Source organism: Garra rufa, chromosome 14 (genome assembly GCF_049309525.1).
Source record: "Garra rufa chromosome 14, GarRuf1.0, whole genome shotgun sequence".
Taxonomy (NCBI): domain Eukaryota; kingdom Metazoa; phylum Chordata; class Actinopteri; order Cypriniformes; family Cyprinidae; genus Garra; species Garra rufa.
The window spans coordinates 26,837,708-26,862,136 of NC_133374.1; the positions used below are offsets into that span (position 1 = coordinate 26,837,708).

The 24,429-nt window shown below is 31.2% G+C and overlaps 1 protein-coding gene across 2 annotated transcripts in view; it reads right to left on the reverse strand.

Moving 5' to 3' along the window:
- The window catches only part of vmp1 (vacuole membrane protein 1), a 25,018-nt gene extending 1,807 nt beyond the window's left edge, over nucleotides 1-23,211 (reverse strand). The window contains exons 1-11 of one of the 2 annotated variants that reach the window (XM_073817895.1): nucleotides 23,160-23,211; nucleotides 22,418-22,524; nucleotides 21,955-22,087; nucleotides 20,963-21,053; nucleotides 19,799-19,909; nucleotides 15,392-15,559; nucleotides 13,165-13,296; nucleotides 11,848-11,928; nucleotides 9,158-9,274; nucleotides 8,659-8,720; nucleotides 603-705 (exon numbers count right to left, since the gene is read on the reverse strand). In XM_073817895.1, the coding sequence (XP_073673996.1) occupies nucleotides 603-705; nucleotides 8,659-8,720; nucleotides 9,158-9,274; nucleotides 11,848-11,928; nucleotides 13,165-13,296; nucleotides 15,392-15,559; nucleotides 19,799-19,909; nucleotides 20,963-21,053; nucleotides 21,955-22,087; nucleotides 22,418-22,496 (1,077 nt within the window). In that variant the 5' untranslated portion in view covers nucleotides 22,497-22,524; nucleotides 23,160-23,211. Of the gene's footprint in view, nucleotides 1-602; nucleotides 706-8,658; nucleotides 8,721-9,157; nucleotides 9,275-11,847; nucleotides 11,929-13,164; nucleotides 13,297-15,391; nucleotides 15,560-19,798; nucleotides 19,910-20,962; nucleotides 21,054-21,954; nucleotides 22,088-22,417; nucleotides 22,525-23,036; nucleotides 23,061-23,159 lie in introns of those variants that run through there. The other variant, XM_073817896.1, reaches the window with a different exon arrangement.
- Nucleotides 23,212-24,429: the final 1,218 nt, after the last annotated feature.

Below are 24,429 nucleotides of genomic sequence, written 5' to 3' on the forward strand. Positions count from 1 at the left end.
AAACACCATTAGAAAAAAAAGAAATAACTTCGTTTAATTATTAGTTGTTCATATATTTTTTTATGAAAAATTATTATTATTTGAAAAAAAAAAAAAACTCAAGATTTATACAATTATTTAAATATTTTTGAGCCAAATTAAAATTACTTATATAGATTTATATAGAGAGATAGATTTTTGGGCCATTTTCAATTTGTCTTTCATATATTCAGAATTAAGTAAGATCATATTTAAAAAAAAAAAAAAAAAAAAAAAAAAAAAAAAAAACAACATTAAAAAAAATCTGAATTATTTAATGTAGATTTCTGGACCAAGTCGAATTACTTTACATTTTTAAAAGAAACATCATTATTAACAATTATTTTAAAAAAATCTGTAAAATTGTTTTATAGAATTATATAAGAAATATAGGGCCCAATTAAATTCGTCTTTAAGATTTTTAGAATGAAGAAAAAAGTTTCTGTGGTTCTAGTCCATGTTAAAACTATGATAAAATGTCAGAAATAAATTGAATGATAATAGTACATTTATTAATTTTGTTAAATTAAAATGAATTTAAAAATGTAACGAAATAAAATGAGAGAACATTGGCTAATCCTTACTGCTGCTGCTCCATCGCCCGCTGGGTTGTGAAGCTTGGCTCTCTGGGCCTCCAAGTACTGCCTAAAAGGTTTCTGAAAAGATGCTCCGACTCCAGGAATAACGCTGTCCAAAAAAAATACAGATATGATTAGCAAAGCCTTACCAGGATCCGAAGCGGCCAGCAGTCCAACTACAGAAGTAGATCCCCCACAACAGCCTTCCTTCAGTGAAGCCTCCAGTACAATGAGACAGAAGCACTCTGAACCCTCACTTATATCAGGCAGGCTTCTGTAGGAACTGCTCTAAAGCAATTAATGAGGAAGTGACTCAATATTGTGTCATCACTGCAATGTAGAAGAACCGCCCAGTTTTGAGTGGGTGTTAATGTCAGTGAAACCCAAACCATCATGTCGGATCAATTAGAATACTTCTGCACCACATATCTTCAGTTTGACATGCAATTATCATATCTTTATTACATCAAAAAGCACAGAAATACTATTGAAAGGAACCACCATACGAAGTCACATGACCTCACCACAAGAAAACTGAAACAGGCTGATGATTAACAACCTCAAGTTTGAGCAGCGCAGCAAATTCAAAGGATCTCGGCCAAATCATGTGATGAAACATTTTACCGCATTCTTAAATGGTAATTATGAAGTGCTTTCCATGTGGCTTGATTATAAAGCTGCAATTGTCGTGCCTCATTGGAAGATGAATAGTAGTTTCATTTGTGCTTTTGCCTGCACAACATGGAGACCACATCTCTACTTTTGAGTCACTCTGCTACATCATCTCAGTTCTGACTGCATCCCCTGCTCAACTCACACACATCACCATAAATGGTGAACATTTCATAGGCTTACTAATAAGTGGCTTCAGTATGATGCAAATGTAGTGTTGTTGGCAATTAAGCACATCCTCCCTCCCCCAGGGTTTTACCTTTGAGCTCTGCCTTGCACTACGAGTCAAACGTTTTTGAACAGTAAGATTTTTAATGTTTTTTAAAGTGCTTTCTGCTCACCTCTACAGCAAAAACAGTACAATTTTGAAATATTTTGACTATGTAAAAAACATTTTCTATTTTAATATATTTTAAAATGCTATTTATTTCTGTAATTTCAAAGCTAAATGTTTTAATCATTACTGCAGATCCTTCAGAAATCATCCTAATATTCTGATTTGCTGCTCAAAAAAACATTATGATTATTATTATTATATTGAAAACAACTGTTTTTTTTTTCAGGTTTCTGAATAGAAAGTTTAGAAGAACAGCATCTGAAATAGAAATATTTTGTAACATTATAAATGCCTTTATCATCACTTTTGATCAATTTAGATGATTTGGTGCATTTCTGGTCACCCATGAATGAAATGTAAAAAATAAAATAAAATGAAAATAAAATAAAATAAAATAAAGCAGCTTAAATGACTATGCATTTCTGATTATCAATAAATCAAATAAAACATAATAAAGCAAATTAAAATAAGCTGATTTGGTGTATTTTTGATTATCAATGAATAAAAAAAATAAAATAAAATAAAATATGCTGTTTTGGTGCATTTCTGATTGTCAATGAATAAAATAAAATAAAATGAAGCTGATTTGGTGCATTTCTGATTATTAATGAATAAAAAATATAATGAAGCAAAATAAAATAAAATATGCTGATTTGGTGTATTTTTGATTATCAATGAATAAAATAAAACTAAATAAAATAAAATAAAATATGCTGATTTGGTGCATTTCTGATTAATAATGAATAAAATAACTAAAAATAAAAAAGATGATTTGGTGCATTTCTGATAATCAAAAAAATGAAGCTGATTTGGTGCATTTCTGATTAATAATGAATAAAATAAAATAACTAAAATAAAATAAAAAAGCTGATTTGGTGCATTTCTGATGATCAATGAATAAAATAAAATAAAATAAAATGAAGCTGATTTGGTGCATTTTTGATTATTAATGAATAAAATAAAATAAATAAAATAAAATAAAGTTGATTTGGTGCATTTCTGATGATCAATGAATAAAATAAAATATAAAATAAAATGAAGCTGATTTGGTGCATTTTTTATTATTAATTGATAAAATCAAATAACTAAAATAAAATAAAGCTGATCTGGTGTGTTTCTGATTAGCAGTGAATAAAACGTAAAAAAAAATGAAAATGAAATAAAATAAAGCTGATTTGGTGCATTTCTGATGATCAATGAATAAAATAAAATAAAATAAAATGAAGCTGATTTGGTGCATTTTTGATTATTAATGAATAAAATAAATAAAATAAAATAAAGCTGATTTGGTGCATTTCTGATTATCAATAAAATAAAATAAAGCTGATTTGGTGCATTTCTGATGATCAATGAATAAAATAAAATAAAATAAAATGAAGCTGATTTGGTGCATTTTTGATTATTAATGAATAAAATAAAATAAATAAAATAAAATAAAGCTGATTTGGTGCATTTCTGATGATCAATGAATAAAATAAAATATAAAATAAAATGAAGCTGATTTGGTGCATTTTTTATTATTAATTGATAAAATCAAATAACTAAAATAAAATAAAGCTGATCTGGTGTGTTTCTGATTATCAGTGAATAAAACGTAAAAAAAAAGAAAATGAAATAAAATAAAGCTGATTTGGTGCATTTCTGATGATCAATGAATAGAATAAAATAAAATAAAATAAAATGAAGCTGATTTGGTGCATTTTTGATTATTAATGAATAAAATAAATAAAATAAAATAAAGCTGATTTGGTGCATTTCTGATTATCAATAAAATAAAATAAAGCTGATTTGGTGCATTTCTGATGATCAATGAATAAAATAAAATAAAATAAAATAAAATGAAGCTGATTTGGTGCATTTTTGATTATTAATGAATAAAATAAATAAAATAAAATAAAGCTGATTTGGTGCATTTCTGATGATCAATGAATAAAATAAAATATAAAATAAAATGAAGCTGATTTGGTGCATTTTTTATTATTAATTGATAAAATCAAATAACTAAAATAAAATAAAGCTGATCTGGTGTGTTTCTGATTATCAGTGAATAAAACGTAAAAAAAAAGAAAATGAAATAAAATAAAGCTGATTTGGTGCATTTCTGATGATCAATGAATAGAATAAAATAAAATAAAATAAAATGAAGCTGATTTGGTGCATTTTTGATTATTAATGAATAAAATAAATAAAATAAAATAAAGCTGATTTGGTGCATTTCTGATTATCAATAAAATAAAATAAAGCTGATTTGGTGCATTTCTGATGATCAATGAATAAAATAAAATAAAATAAAATGAAGCTGATTTGGTGCATTTTTGATTATTAATGAATAAAATAAAATAAATAAAATAAAATAAAGCTGATTTGGTGCATTTCTGATGATCAATGAATAAAATAAAATATAAAATAAAATGAAGCTGATTTGGTGCATTTTTTATTATTAATTGATAAAATCAAATAACTAAAATAAAATAAAGCTGATCTGGTGTGTTTCTGATTATCAGTGAATAAAACGTAAAAAAAAAGAAAATGAAATAAAATAAAGCTGATTTGGTGCATTTCTGATGATCAATGAATAGAATAAAATAAAATAAAATAAAATGAAGCTGATTTGGTGCATTTTTGATTATTAATGAATAAAATAAATAAAATAAAATAAAGCTGATTAGGTGCATTTCTGATTATCAATAAAATAAAATAAAGCTGATTTGGTGCATTTCTGATGATCAATGAATAAAATAAAATATAAAATAAAATGAAGCTGATTTGGTGCATTTTTTATTATTAATTGATAAAATCAAATAACTAAAATAAAATAAAGCTGATCTGGTGTGTTTCTGATTATCAGTGAATAAAACGTAAAAAAAAATGAAAATGAAATAAAATAAAGCTGATTTGGTGCATTTCTGATGATCAATGAATAAAATAAAATAAAATAAAATGAAGCTGATTTGGTGCATTTTTGATTATTAATGAATAAAATAAATAAAATAAAATAAAGCTGATTTGGTGCATTTCTGATGATCAATGAATAAAATAAAATATAAAATAAAATGAAGCTGATTTGGTGCATTTTTTATTATTAATTGATAAAATCAAATAACTAAAATAAAATAAAGCTGATCTGGTGTGTTTCTGATTATCAGTGAATAAAACGTAAAAAAAAAAGAAAATGAAATAAAATAAAGCTGATTTGGTGCATTTCTGATGATCAATGAATAGAATAAAATAAAATAAAATAAAATAAAGCTGATTTGGTGCATTTCTGATGATCAATGAATAAAATAAAATAAAATAAAATGAAGCTGATTTGGTGCATTTTTGATTATTAATGAATAAAATAAAATAAATAAAATAAAATAAAGCTGATTTGGTGCATTTCTGATGATCAATGAATAAAATAAAATATAAAATAAAATGAAGCTGATTTGGTGCATTTTTTATTATTAATTGATAAAATCAAATAACTAAAATAAAATAAAGCTGATCTGGTGTGTTTCTGATTAGCAGTGAATAAAACGTAAAAAAAAAGAAAATGAAATAAAATAAAGCTGATTTGGTGCATTTCTGATGATCAATGAATAGAATAAAATAAAATAAAATAAAATGAAGCTGATTTGGTGCATTTTTGATTATTAATGAATAAAATAAATAAAATAAAATAAAGCTGATTAGGTGCATTTCTGATTATCAATAAAATAAAATAAAGCTGATTTGGTGCATTTCTGATGATCAATGAATAAAATAAAATATAAAATAAAATGAAGCTGATTTGGTGCATTTTTTATTATTAATTGATAAAATCAAATAACTAAAATAAAATAAAGCTGATCTGGTGTGTTTCTGATTATCAGTGAATAAAACGTAAAAAAAAATGAAAATGAAATAAAATAAAGCTGATTTGGTGCATTTCTGATGATCAATGAATAAAATAAAATAAAATAAAATGAAGCTGATTTGGTGCATTTTTGATTATTAATGAATAAAATAAATAAAATAAAATAAAGCTGATTTGGTGCATTTCTGATGATCAATGAATAAAATAAAATATAAAATAAAATGAAGCTGATTTGGTGCATTTTTTATTATTAATTGATAAAATCAAATAACTAAAATAAAATAAAGCTGATCTGGTGTGTTTCTGATTATCAGTGAATAAAACGTAAAAAAAAAAGAAAATGAAATAAAATAAAGCTGATTTGGTGCATTTCTGATGATCAATGAATAGAATAAAATAAAATAAAATAAAATAAAGCTGATTTGGTGCATTTCTGATGATCAATGAATAAAATAAAATAAAATAAAATGAAGCTGATTTGGTGCATTTTTGATTATTAATGAATAAAATAAAATAAATAAAATAAAATAAAGCTGATTTGGTGCATTTCTGATGATCAATGAATAAAATAAAATATAAAATAAAATGAAGCTGATTTGGTGCATTTTTTATTATTAATTGATAAAATCAAATAACTAAAATAAAATAAAGCTGATCTGGTGTGTTTCTGATTAGCAGTGAATAAAACGTAAAAAAAAAAAAATGAAAATGAAATAAAATAAAGCTGATTTGGTGCATTTCTGATTATCAATAAAATAAAATAAAGCTGATTTGGTGCATTTCTGATTATTAATGAATAAAATAACGTAACTTGACAATATATAAATAAATTATATACACTCACTGACTCCAAGCTTTTGAATGGTATAGTGTATAATATTACAAAAGCTTTTTATTTCAGATAAATGCTGATCTTTGGATCTTTCTGTTCAAAGAATCTTGAAAAAAAAAAATGCACTCAACCGTTTTTAAATATTGATAATATAGTAGTCAACATTTAAAATGGATCAAAAAAAGTTTAAAGTTGTCAAAAAAACAAGAACAGTATTGTTTCAATTTTAGGAACATTGATGAAGGTTTTGATCCACTTCAAATGCTGACTACTGTAATAAAAATAAATGTTTCTTTAGCAACAAATCAGCATATCAGCATGATTTCCGAAGGATCATGTGATACTAAAGACTAGAGTAATGATGCTAAATATCCAGCTTTAAAACCACAGGAATAAATTACATTTTAAAATATATTTTGAAAAAAGCAGTAGAAAAATTGTAGAGTTTTTGCTGTACTTTAAATGAAATAAACGCAGAGGCTTGGTGAGCAGAAGAGACTTATTTGAAAAACAAAAATCTTACTGTTCAAAAACCCTTTGGTAGTATAAATGTCAATTATTACAAAAATCTTAATGGTCTTAAAATAGGATCAGTTGTTCTTCCGTTCTGATTTGAGTCAAATGTGACCAGGACAGATTCAGCTATTCAGATGTGCTATATAGCAGTGCAGGGGAACAGAAAATATATGCGATTCTATAGATGATTCAGACTAAACAATGGTAAGAATGTGAGACTGTGTGAGAGGGGTTTGCATGCATGCATGCATTAAAATAAGCTGCCCACAGTTCAAGAAAGAGTTCAATGAACCCTGCAAGATCCTTTTTTTGGTTTCCTTTTGTGCATGTACATGTTAATCTTTATTTCCATCTGTACACAACTGTTCAGAAGTCTCTTATGCTCAAAAAGGCTGGATTTGTTTGATGAAAAATGAAGTAAAACAGTTATATTGTGAAATATTTATTAAATATACAATTTTAAAAATCTGTTTTATTTTTGAATATATTTTAAAATGTTATTTATTCCTGTGATGCAAAGCTGAATTTTCTAGCAGTTATTACTTCAATTTTTAGTGTCACATGATCCTTCAGAAATCATTCTGAAATGCTGATGCATTTCTGCTTATCAATGAAATAAAATGAAATAAAAAGAAATGATTTCTGATGATCAGTGAATAAAATTAAAAATTAAAAAAATAAAAATAAAATAGCTGATTTTGTGAATTTATAATGATTAATAAAATAAAATATTCTGATTTGATGCATGTCTGATTATCAATAAAAGAAGTTGATTTGGTACATTTCTGATTATCAACGAACAAAATAAAATGTGCTGATTTGGTGTATTTCTGATTATCAATAAAATAAGCTTATTTGCTACATTTCTGATTATCATTGTATAAAATAAAACAAAATAATCAATCAATAAAATAAAAAAATATTTATTCAAATAAATTGAATCACAATAAGCTAATTATTTTTTAAATTAAATAATTATTTTACATTAAAAAAATAAATATTATATTGGTATTCTTATTGTAAAATATATTAACATTTTAAAAAGCTGTTTATATTAATAAAATAATTTTGTGCATTTTGGTATTTCAATGAATCAAATATAATACAATAAAATGCGCATTCGAATAAATTGAATGACAATAAGCACATTTTTTTTAAAGTAAATAATTATTTCACATTGAAAAAATTTTTTAAATGAGAGGATATTGGTTGATTCTTGATGTTTATTGTGAAATATTATTACAATTTTAAAAAGCTGTTTTATATCTGAAAACATTTTAAAACGTAATTTATTCCTGTGATGCAAAACTGAATTTTTTAGCATCATTACTCTAGTCTTTAGTGTCACATGATTCTTCAGAAATCATTCTAATATGCTGATTTGGTGCATTTCTAAATATCAATTTAAGAAAGAAAAGAAAAAAAAAAAAAATACAAATTGTATTTTTTTCATTGATAATAAGAAATGCACCAAATGTATTCTTTTATTTTATTATCAATGAAAAAAAAACAGTTGTGTGGCTTTTTATAATGCATAGTTTTTCAAGATTCTTTAAGAAATAAAAATATTTAGTTTGTCAGGATTTTTTAATAAATGAGTATATTTTTACAACATTTTACATGTTTACTGTCATTTTGACCAATTTAATGCATCATTACTGAACAAAATAATTATTATTTTTTTAAATGTGCATAATTAAATGAATTACCACTCAAGCCGAAAGTGAACAAATCCATCTTTACAATGTGCAAAACTACTATAATTTCATGTGTTTTTGATTCATGTGGTTCTTGTTTATTCACTATAACGTCTACCATTGTTTACACAGGGTGTCCATATTCACCTCACGCTGTTGGCATTACTCACCCAATCAAAGAGACCATCTGCTCCACTATGTGCTTGCTGAATGTTATGATAACAAACAGTTTCTGTAAAGAAGAAAAAAGTAGATAAACATTGTCAGACAATGAATCAACGGCATGTTCCTCAAGGCGGCGGCTGCATGCAGCAGATCTTGTTTTGTGGGGGGCAGACAGTGTCTTTAGGAGACAGTGAGACAATAACCCTGTGATGAGACGTGTGACACCCGGTGAGATCACCGACTCGCTCATGCTCATGATTCGATCATTCGGTTGAAATAAGCAGATCTGAAGACATCAGATGCACCACTGTCTAGAATCTGCTGAGTCAACATTCAAACACTCTGAGGAGGTACATGCAAAGGTGTGCCTTTGATGATCTAATGGCTACGGACAACAGAAAATTTGCTTTGAGATTTATGGGCATCATCTCGTTGGGTGTGACTCACTCAAAAAACAAAATACTTCTGTTTGGAAGGGTTTAACAAATGTGTAAGTAGACCTACCTGAATGTGCATCTTAATAATGGCCTTTCCGATGAGAGTCGCTCCAAAGAAGGTCCAAAATGGAATCAAGAAGTGACCACAGGTGATTCCAGCCAGGTCAAACAATGGATTTGGGATCTGAGAAACATTATAAGCAGTGGTAAGCACTGGAAGTTGATATACTGGAAAATGCATGGAAGAACTGTTCTGAGTTTACATTACATGACCATCAACTATTTTTAATGCTACATCCAGTGAACACAGAACAATAACCGCTTATTCAAAACAAACACATTCATTGTATAAGCTGCTGTAAACCATTTAAATATGAAATCTGTAATTATAAAATAAACAAATATAAAGGTATTTTATTAAAAAAAAAATGAAATGCAACTGCATCAATGGCTCCTTTAAGGTATTTTATATTTATCAGCTTATTTTAGGTTTATAATATAGAGGTGCATCTCAATAAATGAATGTATGTCTTGGAAAAGTTCATTTATTTCAATAGTTGAACTCAAATTGTGAAACTTGTGTATTAAATAAATTCAGTGCACAGACTGCACACAGACTGACATAGTTTAAGTCTTTGGTTCTTTTAATTGTGATGATTTGGCTCACATTTAAAGGCCGGGACACACAAAGCCGACGATCGGCCGTCTGGCCTCGTCGGGCAGTTGGTGGGCGTCGGTGAAGCGCGTCGGTTCGGTGTGTTCCGCATGTCGGCTCGCGTCGGCTTCGTCGGGCTCGCGTAGGCCAAAGTTTGCCCGATTCGACATGTTGAATCGGCGTCGGGCTTGTCAGGGCCGTCTGGGAAAGAGAGCGCTCTGATTGGCTGTTCAGACACCGAATCAGAGCGCGGAGGACAAGAGGGAATCGGCTCGCTGTCATCATTTCGCAATTCAAAACCAACTATGGCTGTGTGGAACGAAGCTATTGAAGGCGAGCTGATCAATTTGATCCAAGGCAGGCCAGCGCTGTACGACATAACGGAAAACGCTATGCAAACCGTGCGGCGGGTTCTCTTCTTCGAATGAAAATACAGACTACTGCCATCTGCAGGTACGCCACGGTATATCTCCTCATGCATGCGCAGAAAGCACCTTCTAGTTAGCAGTCGGCTTTCGTCAGTTCGGTGTGTTCGAGCTCAGTTTAATCGCCCAGACGCCCGCAGACGCAGCCGACTAGAGGCGACAAGACGGTCGGCTTTCGTCGGCGCTAGTTGGTTGGCGTCGGGTTGGTGTGTCCTGGCCTTAAACACTCACCAATTCACTCTCAACAAATTAGAATATGGTGACTTGCCAATCAGCTAATCAACTCAAAACACCTGCAAAGGTTTCCTAAGCCTTCATAATGGTCTCTCAGTTTGATTCGCTAGGCTACACAATCATATGGAAGACTGCTGATCTGACAGTTGTCCAGAAGACAATCATTGACACCCTTTACAAAGAGGGTAAGCCACAAACATTCATTGCCAAAGAAGCTGGTTGTTCACAGAGTGCTGTATCCAAGCATGTTAACAGAACGTTGAGTGGAAGGAAAAAGTGTGGAAGAAAAAGATGCACAACCAACCGAGAGAACCGCAACCTTGAGAGGCTTGTCAAGCAAACTTGACAAGGAATGGACTGAGGCTGGGGTCAAGGCATCAAGAGCCACCACACACAGATGTGTCAAGGAATTTGGCTACAGTTGTCGTATTCCTCTTGTTTAGCCACTCCTGAACCACAGACAACGTCAGGGGTGTCTTACCTGGGCTAAGGAGAAGAAGAAATGGACTGTTGCCCAGTGGTCCAAAGTTTCTTTTCAGATGAGAGCAAGTTTTGTATTTTATTTGGAAACCAAGGTCCTAGAGTCTGGAGGAAGGGTGGAGAAGCTCATAGCCCAAGTTGCTTGAAGTCCAGTGTTAAGTGTCCAGTCTGTGTTGATTTGGGGTGCAATGTCATCTTCTGGTGTTGGTCCACTGTGTTTTTTGAAAACCAAAGTCACTGCACCCATTTACCAAGAAATATCAGAGCACTTCATGTTTCCTTCTGGTGACCAGCTTTTTAAAGATGCTGATTTAATTTTTCAGCAGGATTTAGCACCTGCCCACACTGCCAAAAGCACCAAAAGTTGGTTAAACGATCATGGTGTTGGTGTGCTTGACTGGCCAGCAAACTCACCAGACCTGAACCCCAGAGAGAATCTATGGGGTATTGTCAAGAGGAAAATGAGAAACAAGAGACCAAAACATGCAGATGAGCTGAAGGCCACTGTCAAAGAAACCTGGGCTTCCATACCACCTCAGCAGCGCCACAGACTGATGAGCACCTCTATGCCACACTGAATTGAGGCAATAATTAAAGCAAATGGAGCCCCTACCAAGTATTGAGTACATATACAGTAAATGAACATACTTTAGAGAAGGCCAACAATTCACTTTTTTTCCCCTTTTTTCTTTGTCTTATGAAGTATTCTAATTTGTTGAGATTCACAATTAAAAGAATCAATGACTTAAACTACTTCAGTCTGTGTGCACTGAATTTATTTAATACACGAGTTTCACGATTTGAGTTGAATTACTGAAATAAATGAACTTTTCCACGATATTCTAATTTATTGAGATGCACCTGTATATATATCACATTTCTACATTAACATCTCAGAATTGCAAGATACAAAATCAGAAAGGTGAGCTAAAAGGAATAAACATGCAACAGAAAGTTACTTACAGAGGCACAAGCTAGAATTCCAAAAAATCCCACTTTCTGCACCATGTTTTGCACTGCAAGCTTGCCTCTAGATGCAAAATCCTGTAAAAAATTGACAATTTCAACATTTTTGTTAAAAAAAACTTGATATTTGGGCTTGACATGAACAATTGGTCTTAGGATTCACTAATCTACATGATATTTTGATACTGCTATATAAAATAGACAGGAACAATTTACGTAATGCTTTTATGTATGATGCATTATAAAATTATTCATAATGTATGTTACAGGCCCAGTTGCACAGACAGGGCTTAGACTAAGCCAAGATTAGGCCATTGTTCAAAATTTTTACAAACATGCCATAGAAAAAAAACATTACTGTGTGCATCTAAAGACAAAAAGGCACTGATATATTGTAAGATCAATCAGAGAAAGTTTCTTTCTTCTTTCTATCTTTTTTTATAAATAATTATAACTTAAAATGCATTATAATATTTGCAGATTCTAATACTGGTTGTTTCTTATTTGTCTTAATGCATTATACTTTCTAAAAGTGTGTTCAATGAATAGATAAGTATTATATTGTATTATAACTGTGCTGATGATTATTCATGAGACCATACAATGCATTATTAAGTGCATTACAAGGCATAATTATTGCATTAAAAAAAACTAGTGCTAGCAAATAGACTATGATATAATGATATAAAATATTAAATTAGGAACTACTTGTATACTTTAATTCACTGTATAGTGTTTTAATAGAACAATTTGTGAAGTAAACTTTAAGTTAATCTACAATATTTAAACAAATAAAATTAGTATTTAAAAGAATTACTTTTGTGTGCAATTGTGCAAAAAAAAGGGGTGAAATTTGGCTGTTTAATCACTAAACTCTGAGGTGCAAGGCACCATATTAAAGCACTCCAATTAAAAGTCTTTGTGTGAAGGCGCAGACCATGTGGGGTCCACTTAGACACTAAGAGGTCGTGATTAAAGGGAAGCTCTGCTTCTGAGTCACCCGCTGCTCAAAGAGTTTACTGGAAGTCAGGGGAGAGCCCTTTCAAGAAATCATGTGACCCGCATAAGTGAACCACAATAGCGAGGGCTCATGGGAATACGACTCTGGGGCACCTCCCACTAACAGGATACAGTATCTGCTGCATCATGGGGGGGCATCACTGTCAGCTTCATAAAGGCATAACCGCTGAAAGGAAATGGCTAGTTAAGCTTTGAACATATACCGGAGCTCCTGATGATGATCAAAAGGGAACTGTTTCCTGTATGAAGGTGAAGGTTCGAACATGTGGGTGCAGAATGAGATGAGATGCAGACCTGTGCACTCTGTGCCTGCTCCAGCATCTCCTCAAATTCCTCGTAATCTTCATCATCAGGATCTGCTCCAGACAGCCGAGCCGCCCGTGCCATGAAGTAAGGAGGCAGCTCTCCAATAGCCGTGCCCGCACCCTGCAAACATAGTCACAAATGATGAGCGTAAGACGGACAACGTGTGATTCATGGTAAACAACAGCTTCAGAGCTTTGCAAGTCTTCACAGACAAAGCATTATTAAGTTCACACTAGGATTTTGAGAACACAGGCAAAAGACTTTTACAGCTTTTCATAATTCAGGTTTGAAATACAAATTTATTTGGCAAAAGATATTCATCATAGCAAAGGATCAAAACAGGACAAAATGACTTATGATAATCAAACAGAGGATTTGCTTAGAAAATTTCAAAAGTTCATTTTCAACTTTTACACTTAATTTTAAAGTTCTACTAAAAATACATTGCAACGGCTTTTTAATTTATGTCAACAAAACTATTGAATAAATAATTAGGGATATATCTAAAAATTATATACATTCTAGGGATAGACCTAAAATAAAATAAAAATTAAATTAAAAGCCATTGCAGCGCATTATTAGCATATGTTAACAAAATTTAATAATTACAGATATATTTAAAAGTATATATATATTTTTATAATATTAATAATAATATAGTAATATTAATATTATATATATATATTGTTTATAAAGTACAATAGTAGTAGTAATAATAATAATACAAATAATAATATACATTTATTTATTTATTAAAGTCAGTGCCAAGCATTTTTAGCATATATTAAGATTATTTAGTAAATAATTAGATATGTAAAATTATACATTTATAATAGTAATGTTTATAAAAAGCCATTGCATTGCATTTTATCATGTTAAGTTATTTAATAATTAAAATATATCATTTTAGATATCTTTATTTATTATTTAATAATAATAATAATAATAAAGCAATAATATATTGTATACACTTGTATAATAGTAGTAATAACAATAATAATTATAATTTATGAAAAATCCATTACAATGCATTTTTAGTATGTTACCAAAATTATTTAATAAAGCTATATCTAAAATGATATATTGTATTTATTATAATAATAATAATAATAATAATAAGAAGAATAATAAGTAATATATTCTTAAAATTTGTATCATAATAATAATAATAATAAATAATAATAATAATTTATCAATACATTTAATAAATTAATTTAATCATCATTTATTTACTTAATATAGCAATATTAATATATTTTGTACATTTTCATAATATTAGTAGTAATTATGATTATCATTATTATTTATTTATGAAAGTCATTACAATGCATTTTTAGCATGTTAACAAAATTATTTGATAAATAAAGATATCTAAAATTATACATTTTATTATTTATTTTTTATTAAAAAGCCATTGCAATGCATTTTTAGAACATATTATTTTTATTTTATTTTAATTTATGATATATATACACACTTGCTTTATTTACATTATTATTATTATTACTACTACTAAATAATAATAATAATAATAATAATAATACTTTTTTCCCTTATAACATGATTTCTATATACTCTTAATTACAATTACATATTTATATATTTCTATCATAAATACAATATTTCTATATGTAAAATTTATCAAATTATTAACATTACACCCTTGTATTGTAAATCAATTATTTATAATATACACCTTTACATTATTGTTATATATACACACACACATGTAAACATATTTAAACATTTTAAAATAAACAACACTCTTATAATATATTTAAATTAAAAAATATAAAATTACATACAAATTATACACACAAAAATATAACTTATTATAATATTTACATTTTAAAATGATGAAACATCCATTCTTATTAAGTATAAACAATTGCATTATATTACAAAGATGTGCAATATATTTTGCTATAATTATAAAATAATACAAGAATTTTGATACACATTTAACTTACACACAAACACACACACACAGATATTTATGCATTTATTTATTTATTGATTGATTGATTTTATTGATTTTTTCTTTAAAGCAAAGGGGGTGACTTTGTACTTGTTGCAGAGTCTGAAATATGTCAACAAAATCTAGTGTGACTGCTTTTTACACTTGGCAAGACTGAGTTTTGACTTTCCAGAGTGCCTTAAAGTGACCAACTTTAGAGTACTTCATGGGGAAAGACTGCACTGTGAAAACACTCACCCACATGCAGGCCTCCAGCCGAACCTTCGACATGATGGTCCATAGCGAGATGCTCTCCTGCAGGGCCTCCTCCTCCGGACACATGATCTGGGCTGGGTAGGGCGGCTCGGGGAAATTCACAGAGCCACATTCATATGCAGCCAGGGTGACAGAAGCTATGTGTGGACCCTGGAGAAAATGATGCAATCGCATGTTTACAGACTGAAATAATACTTCACGTGAGCACGAACATTTCTTTTCCATGAGCGCTGTCACATGCACAGCATGATACATTTCTAAGACTAGTACCTCACAAGTAATATAAACATTTGTTCGTTGACCAAGTACGCAAACGTACCGCAAAAACACTTGTGGGTAAATGCAATGGCAAAAAGCTTGTGACCTCAATGCAGCGCGATGGAAAAACCACAACACCTACTAAATGACAATTCATTTGCTAAGTGAAAACAGACATTGATGTCATTCGTTCCCACGATCGGTCAGTCCGTGGGAGATTATATGTGGGAGAGGAGACTGGACCATATACCATGTCTAGCATTTTTAACCTCTGATTAACCTTGCACAACCAAAGGAGGCAAGAATGACTCAGGTGGTACCATTTAGTGAACAGCTCTATCCAATTCAACCTTAATTCAAAAGAAAATACATAGATGCCATACGGAAACCTTTATTTTCTCACTTCAAACAAAAGTTTATTATGACCATAAAGCAACAAGATATTTAAAACCTGCACTAAAAAGCATTAAACCTAAACCCAGTCTAAATATTGAAATTATTCTTACAGGCGGAGATGACGTCAGCCAGTCAGGACCACTTTTTAGTCACTTTCAGAGGAATGAGCTCATGACGGTGTCACAGCAAACAGCCTAATACAGCGACTGTTTTATCTGGTTACTCATTGCAATTGAGTTTATTTCCCAGGCACTGAAACCTGACACAAGCCACTTCCCAAACTCAATTATTAAATGCAGATCATGAGAACCTGCTAGTTTGGACAGGCAGGTTTTCTTAATATTAGGCGTTTCCTTATTTTAATGCTTTAAAACTGGGCTTTTGATGCCAAGGACCCATTTTTATTTTTTATTTTTTGAAAAAAATTAAGTTTTATTCAGCGAGGATGCGTGAATTGATCAAAAGTGAGAGTCACAGCATTTCGAATGTTCTTTTTAATATTTTTTTACCCAGGTGCTGGGTAGTTCTTCTGCACTCTAGAAAATGCTGGGTCATTTTATTGGGTTGTTTTTAACATTTTTACCCAGGTGCTGGGTATTTTTTCTGTACTCCAAAATATGTTGGATTGTTTGTTTTAACCTAAATGCTGGGTTCAGCTTGTTGGGTTATTTTTAATATTTTTTACCCAGGTGCTGAGTAGTTTTCCGCTCTCTAAAATAGGCTGGGTTCAGCTTGTTGGGTCATTTTATTAGGTTGTTTTCAATATTTTTACACAGGTGTTAAATAGTTTTTCTGCACTCTAAAATATGCTGGGTTGTTTGTTTTAACCGGAATGTTGGGTTCAGACTGTTGGGTCATTTTATTGGGTTATTTTTAATATTTTTTACCCAGGTGCTGGGTAGTTTTTCTGTACTCCAAAATATGCTGGGTTGTTTGTTTTAACCTAAATGCTGGGTTCAGCTTGTTGGGTTATTTTTAATATTTTTTACCCAGGTGCTGAGTAGTTTTTTTGCACTCTAAAATTTGCTGGGTTGTTTGTTTTAACCCGAATGTTGGGTTCAGCCTGTTGGGTCATTTTATTAGGTTATTTTTAATATTTTTTACCCAGGTGCTGAGTAGTTTTTCTGCACTCTAAAATATGCTGGGTTGTTTGTTTTAACCCAAATGTTGGGTTCAGCCTGTTGGGTCATTTTATTGGGTTATTTTTAATATTTTTTACCCAGGTGCTGGGTAGTTTTTCTGTACGACAAAATATGCTGGGTTGTTTGTTTTAACCTAAATGCTGGGTTCAGCTTGTTGGGTTATTTTTAATATTTTTTACCCAGGTGCTGAGTAGTTTTTTTGCACTCTAAAATTTGCTGGGTTCAGCTTGTTGGGTCATTTTATTAGGTTGTTTTCAATATTTTTACACAGGTGTTAAATAGTTTTTCTGTACTCCAAAATATGCTGGGTTGTTTGTTTTAACCCGAATGTTGGGTTCAGCCTGTTGGGTCATTTTATTTGGTTATTTTAAATACTTTTACCCAGGTGCTGGGTAGTTTTTCTGTAACCAAACTGCTGGGTAATTTTTAATGGGTTTAATAAATATTTGGTTGTTATTTTCTACCCAACCGCTGGGTTGAGCCTGTCTCCAATGAACCAACAACCCGAGTTACAGAGCACGGGCTTTTTGCGTCCTCTACAGGAGAGAGTGGTTCCTAGCGCTGCTGTGGACCTCTTCAGGAAAACTAAAGTTTGTAATCATTTCATTTAATTTCTAAAGTCTTTACTGTGCTCTAAATTATATTATTTTACACACTGCAACATACAAGGACGAGATGTCAGTCAGCTGCATCAGCAGTGATCGCATGATTTCACATGATGGAAATGCCTTTCACCTTGCATAACATAAATTGGATTTTATTCGCTATAATACTACATTTAATGGGCATGTTATAGAGTCATTCATGGCATCTTTCAGCTACGAGTGAAACACAATGAGGAGGTCTCAGGTTTGAATTTCCCCCAACGAACAGCAGCCCATCACCGGCTTATATTTCCAGCACGAGAATTAGCACTATTTCGGTGAAAAGTGATCACAGAAAATGGTTGAATACACTTACATTAAAATGCTACTTTTAAGCGTTTTCCAGACCATTTTAAGCCAGCAATATAATAACTTTTAAACAATAGTTGACTTTAAAAAAAAAAACAATCCAGCATGTGTTCTGTCCGATATTTACGCAGTGCTGGGCAGAGATGGGACCAAGTCATTGTTTTGCAAATCACAAGTAAGTGGAGTCTTTGCATTCAAGTCTCGAGTCAAGTCCAGAGTCAAGACAGACAAGTCCTAAGTCAAGTCCCAAGTCAAGATGGGCAAGTCCAAGTCGAGTTGCAAGTCCACAACTTTAAGCTTCAAGTCCAAAACAAGTAATATGTGCTGTCTGCCCAAATTAGTCTCTCTGTATTAATTAGTACAGTAAATTTAAAGTCAATAATAGTCTATAGTAGGTATAATTATAAAAGATAGGCTATTATAATTAGTGGTGTTTCATTGAGGAATTAACCATTGTTTGTGAGCAAATATATTGAATGAATAATTTATTTTAGGTCCACTATTTAATTTGTTAAGAATTCAGTGATTTTAATAAATCAGTTGAGTCAAATATTTAATAACTTGCTAAGACGTAATACAGACATTAATTTATCGTGAATTCATCCATTTCTTGAAAGACAAGAAAATGAGTGACTGGTAAACAGGAAGAATAGAGTAAACTGTATATGTAGGCTACATATTTCACATGTTTGATGTATAAAAAAAATTTAATTATGTTTGAAAGGTTTAGGTAATTATTAGGCTACTGCTGTTTCAAAATACATCAGTGTTTCTTATTATTATAAGTGGTTTATAGTGATTATGTGTAATTTAAATGTACAAAACATTAAATATCCTCAATGTTATGTGGATAAAAACAATACAAGCGTTCACGTAGCTAGTCCCTCTCTGGCTCAGTGTTAAAAGCTGCACTAATCATTCCAGTGTGATCATACGCTTCAGTAACCAGCCTATATTTATCAGAACTCATTGCTGTCAAAGTCTAAGTCAAGTTGCAAGTCTTCTTTGATTATGTCAAGTCAAGTCACAAGTCATCAATTTTGAACTATCCCTTAAGGTGTATATTTGTTCTATCCAAAGTTATGTTACATTGCCAAAAAGACAAAAATAGAGCTTGACATGTGAAAAAACGGTCATCTTTGTGCAAAAGTCTGGTGGTGAAACATTGTGCGTATTTGCACTTTCACATCCCGTTCTTTCACAATGCCGCCCATGGAAAACAAACCAGAGCACAACGTACTAGAGTTCTCTGGTGACAAAGGAGGGGAGTGACTTTCACCACAACCAGTGGAAGTGGACACTCTCAACTACTGTCTCGCAGCTCAATCTGAGTCAGTGGAAACTGGTGAAAGTGTCTGATTACGAGATCTGCTGCAGAGAAGCAAAGGGGCACATGCTCTCACTGTCACACTATTAATATACTTCAGTGGAACATTGAGTGCACATACACTTCCTTTTTGACAGATGGCTCCACTGGGCCCCTGACAGTTAATTTAGGGGAATACCTGTCTGTACTGTATGTAAAGACCTTAATGAGATGTCTTTCAGACTATGTTTGTAACCATTGAGGTCATTTTAATAGACTCCTAAAAGTTGAACTTCAAACTTTTGGCACACATATAAAGTATATAAATTCTCACCAGGTAGAGAAGGAAAGTGTGCAGTCCAGTGCCAAGACCGACTGAAGACAAAATACCCAGGCCTACCCAGTAGGCGCACCACAGGAACTTCTTCTCCAGGTACTGTACATACTATAAACAACACAAACACTGCAAGTTTATTAAGAAAACAAGACGCTTCAGCGCAGTAATTTCTTTTGAATTTCTTTTTCTTTTGAGAGCATGTGATTAAAAAAAAACATACTATATGATTACCTTACAAAAGCTTCAGAAAGAAACTAACCTTAAAGGGATAGTTTACCCCAAAATGAAAATTACTCCATGATTTACTCACCCTCAAGCCATCCTGGGTGTATATGACTTTCTTCTTTCAAACAAACACAGTCGGAGTAGGGCTGGACAATATATCGAACGATATTGTGAGGCACGTTTAGTCAATGAAGCCGGTGCTTTGATTAGTAGTAAATCTCCATCACGTGCGTTCCCGCTCAGGTTCCACTGGAGCGGCAATTAATACACAGAGACGTAAATCTCTGACAAGCTACGCCATATCGTGCTCAATATCGCATTCGATATTAAGCTCGATATGGCGCAGCTTGTCAGAGATATACGTTTCTGTGTATTACTACTAATCAAAGCACCGGCTTCATTGACTAAACGCGCCTCACAATATCGTTCGATATATTGTCCAGCCCTAAGTCGGAGTGGCTCTTCCAAGCTTTATAATAGCAGTGAATGGGTGTTGAGATTTTGAAATCAAATAAAGTGCATCCATCCATCATAAAAAGTACTCCACACAGCTCCAGGGGGTTAATAAAGTCCATCTAATATGAATCAATGTGTTTGTGTAAAAAAAAAAAAAAAACACAAACGCATTGATTCGCTTCAGAAGGCCTTTATTAACCCCCTGGAGACGTGTGGAGTACTTTTTATGATTGATGGATTACATTGGAAGAGCCAGGACATTTTTAATATAACTCTGACTGCATTTTTCTGAAAGAAAAAAAGTCATATACACCTATGACAGCTTGAGGGGGAGTAAATCACGTGGTAATTGTCATTTTTGGGTGAACTTTCCCTTTAAAAAAAATTTAAAATGATTCAATACATTAATAATACAATAATTCTGGCAACAAAATGGAGATAAGAGTCGTAGGTTAATACTAAAAAAGCCCTTAAGCTTACCTGTTGATGTGATCCTTCTATTGAGTAAGCCAGTGAGAAAAGTGAAAAAAGGACTATGGCCAAAAATACCACACCTCTTCTCTGCCAAAGCCTGTAAAATAAATAAATAAATAACTAGCCACTGTATACTGATCTGTACTATTAAAAGCAGGTTTGATTACATTACTAAAAGGTGGATTTTTTTATAACTATGACAATAAGTGAATTCAAATAATCCCAGTTAGCCCTACAGTTCAAAGGTTTGGAGTCAGATGATTTTTATTATTGAAAAAAAATAAAAAAATAAAATAAAATATATTATTATTATTATTATATATAATATTTATAATTATTTTATTAAATTAATTATTAATTTTTGCAATTATTGTATTAAATTAAGTCTCTTGTGCTTATCAATGATGCAAATATTAGAGCAAAAATACAGTAATAACAGTGATTTTATAATTTTATGTTATTGCAGTTTAAAATAATTTCAACATATTTTTAAAATGTAATTTATTTCTGTTACACAAAACTGAATTTTCAGCATCATTACTCCAGTCTTCAGTGTTGCATGATCCTTCAGAAATCATTCTAATATGTCGATTTAATGCTCAAAAAAGATTCATTATTATTATTATTATCATTATTATTATTATTATAATATCAGTGTTGAAAACAGTGCCGCTTCATATTTTTATGGAAACTCTTAAACGATTTTTTTTTCAGGATTCTTTGATGAATAGAATATTTAAAAGAACAGTGTTTTTTTAAAAACATAAATCTTTTGTGACGTTATAAATATCTTTAAAGTCATTTTGATCAATTTAATGCATTCATGCTAAATAAAAGTATTAATTTCTTTCAAAATCCTGAAAGATCGTGAATAAATGATAAAAATATTAAATTTTTGGGCATTGATAGGAATTCATTTTCACCACTTCCCATAAACTATATATAAAAGACACTTAAGAATTAAATTATGAGTGTACAATAAACATTTGATCGCTTACTTCCACGTCCATTCTTTCAGGGTAACGAGGGTTTCTATGAAGAAATACTGTAGTGTGGTAACAGGCCTCTTCCACAGCACTAAAGAGAGACGCTCTTCTCTGTCCTGCTGCTTTCTCTCTCTCAGAGATGAATCTGTTGGTACAATTCACAAGCTTTAAAACAACATGCAGAGGATCCATTGGTGAGCAAATGGCATCTCTACATTTCTCCAAACCTGTTCTGATGAAGAAACAAACTCATCTACATCTTGGATAGCCAGAGGGTGAGTAAACATTCATCAAATTTAAATTTTTGGATGAACTGTTCCCTTAAGATCAACGATGATAAATCAATCTATTAGTGATAGAGCATGTCCGTTTATCTCCACAGGACGTTTTATCTCTAGCCCTGACCCTTGATCAGCTCAGCTGAGAGTTACACGGTGGCTGCCAGTAGGTAATTGATTGAATCAGCTTAACAAACCTGTAGAACTGCCATTCTGCTTGTCTTTAGGTCCTAGTCTCTTCTGTGGCTGTTCACATTCTGCTCCATTTGCAGCCATCTCCCACTACTGTTTACAGTTCAGACACCTGCACACAGAAAACAAACTTTGTAATGGCAGCAGTGAAAACATTACTCATTACACATTACTGAGCTCTTGGTTCATTTGCTGAAGGCAGACAAACAAAGCAAACCAAATTTGAAAGCGCTGAGGGTGGTTTGTCCTTTTAAGAATACCTTGAGTGAATTAATAAAGAAAATCGTTTATTAAAAAAAATAAAAGAGGGACACAACATATTCTAGTACTAGTATATTCATTTATTTCCTTCACAGGACTCTGATCACCTATAGGCTGTACTAGGACCTTTAACTAGCACTTAAGCTAACCTAACTAAGCTATAACTTCATACCACAAGATTAACCAACTGATTAACTGGGGTTATAACGTTTAATAGTTAACACTTGTTGGACTTAATAATTATTTTAAATAAACAAAAGACCATTTTCAGACCCCATTTACAGGTTATATTAATTTCAAACAGTCCATGTGGGTGATGAACCGGCAAGAATTAGCTTTCTAGGTTAGCTTTGAGTCCCTTACCGCTGTTTATACTTGATTTTTGACTCAGCGTCGACTACATAGTGAGGTTCACATACTTTTAGGGTAAAAATTGTGACAAGTGTCATAACAGAGGTAAGGTAAAGTGAAGGGACACAGTCATACCTGCAACCACTCTTCCGTCCTGACAGCAGCAATAAGCGACAACAGCCACAGGAAATGACTCACGTTCAGCTGTAGAGCAGTGCAGGTGTTACATAATAAAAGTCCTCGAGGGAACGACTGCCTGCTGACTGGAATGTATTTAGTCGATTTTGTCATAACGCTTACATTCAGCGAGCTTTATATTGATTGTAATCACTTTTCACCAATATTTTTTTTTTAATGAGAATATTGAACAGCTTTCTCAGTATGGCTCGGTGACTTTTTTTACCTGATGAGACAAAAATAGAAACGCTATTTTAAGATGACCCAAGACCAAACGGTCTTTTATTTTGTCATCCGCACATCCGGGATCAGAATATCTGACTTCTCACGATTTTCTAGCACACTATCGAATGACCTGATGAAGTTCATGTCCTTTTTCAGTGTAAGTATTTATAGAGCATAATATGTGTTTTGATTTTTTTTTTCTTCAGGCTTCTCTCTTATAGAACGATACAACTAAACAGTTTATAAATATGTAATAATACATTTCTGCAAGTTTTAAAGAATTTCCCCTCATTATTTAGTTTCAGATTAAATTAATATTTGTGTAAAATGTTTTTAAAAAGACAGTGCTTACCTTACTACAGCAATAAATTGCGATTTATTGTACACAGAGGGGGTCTCCTCAAGGGGGCCACCGTGTTGCATGTTGAGATCACATGACCAACTTATTTTTGTGGAATAAAATTATTTTTTTCGGTACATATACATTCCGTACTTTGATGGTACTGCAAATATTTTTGATTGAAAAATTACAAATTATATATGTATATTATATAATGTAATATCAATTCCATTTATACTTGCAAACACTAAACAAAACACAAACAAATCAACAAAAATAAAACAATACCAAACAAAACACACAGTAAGCCAATATTTCGTATTTTTAAGTTACTGCAAATATTTTGAGTGAAAATGACAAATTATATATGTGAATTAAATATAAATCTGACTTGTACTTGCTAGCAATAAAACAAAAACAAAAAGGTAAACAAATAAACAAATATTAAAAATAACATTTATAACTTAATTTTTTATAGTGAAAGTTAATATAAATTAATTATATGTGAATTAAATATAAATCTGACTCGATTAAACAAAAAACAACAACAACAAAAACAAAGCAATAAAGTAAACAAGTAATTTTTAATAAAATAAAATAAGCGAAATAAATTAGCAAAATAAAATAAAATATGTAAAAAGATAAACTAATATTGTGGCATAT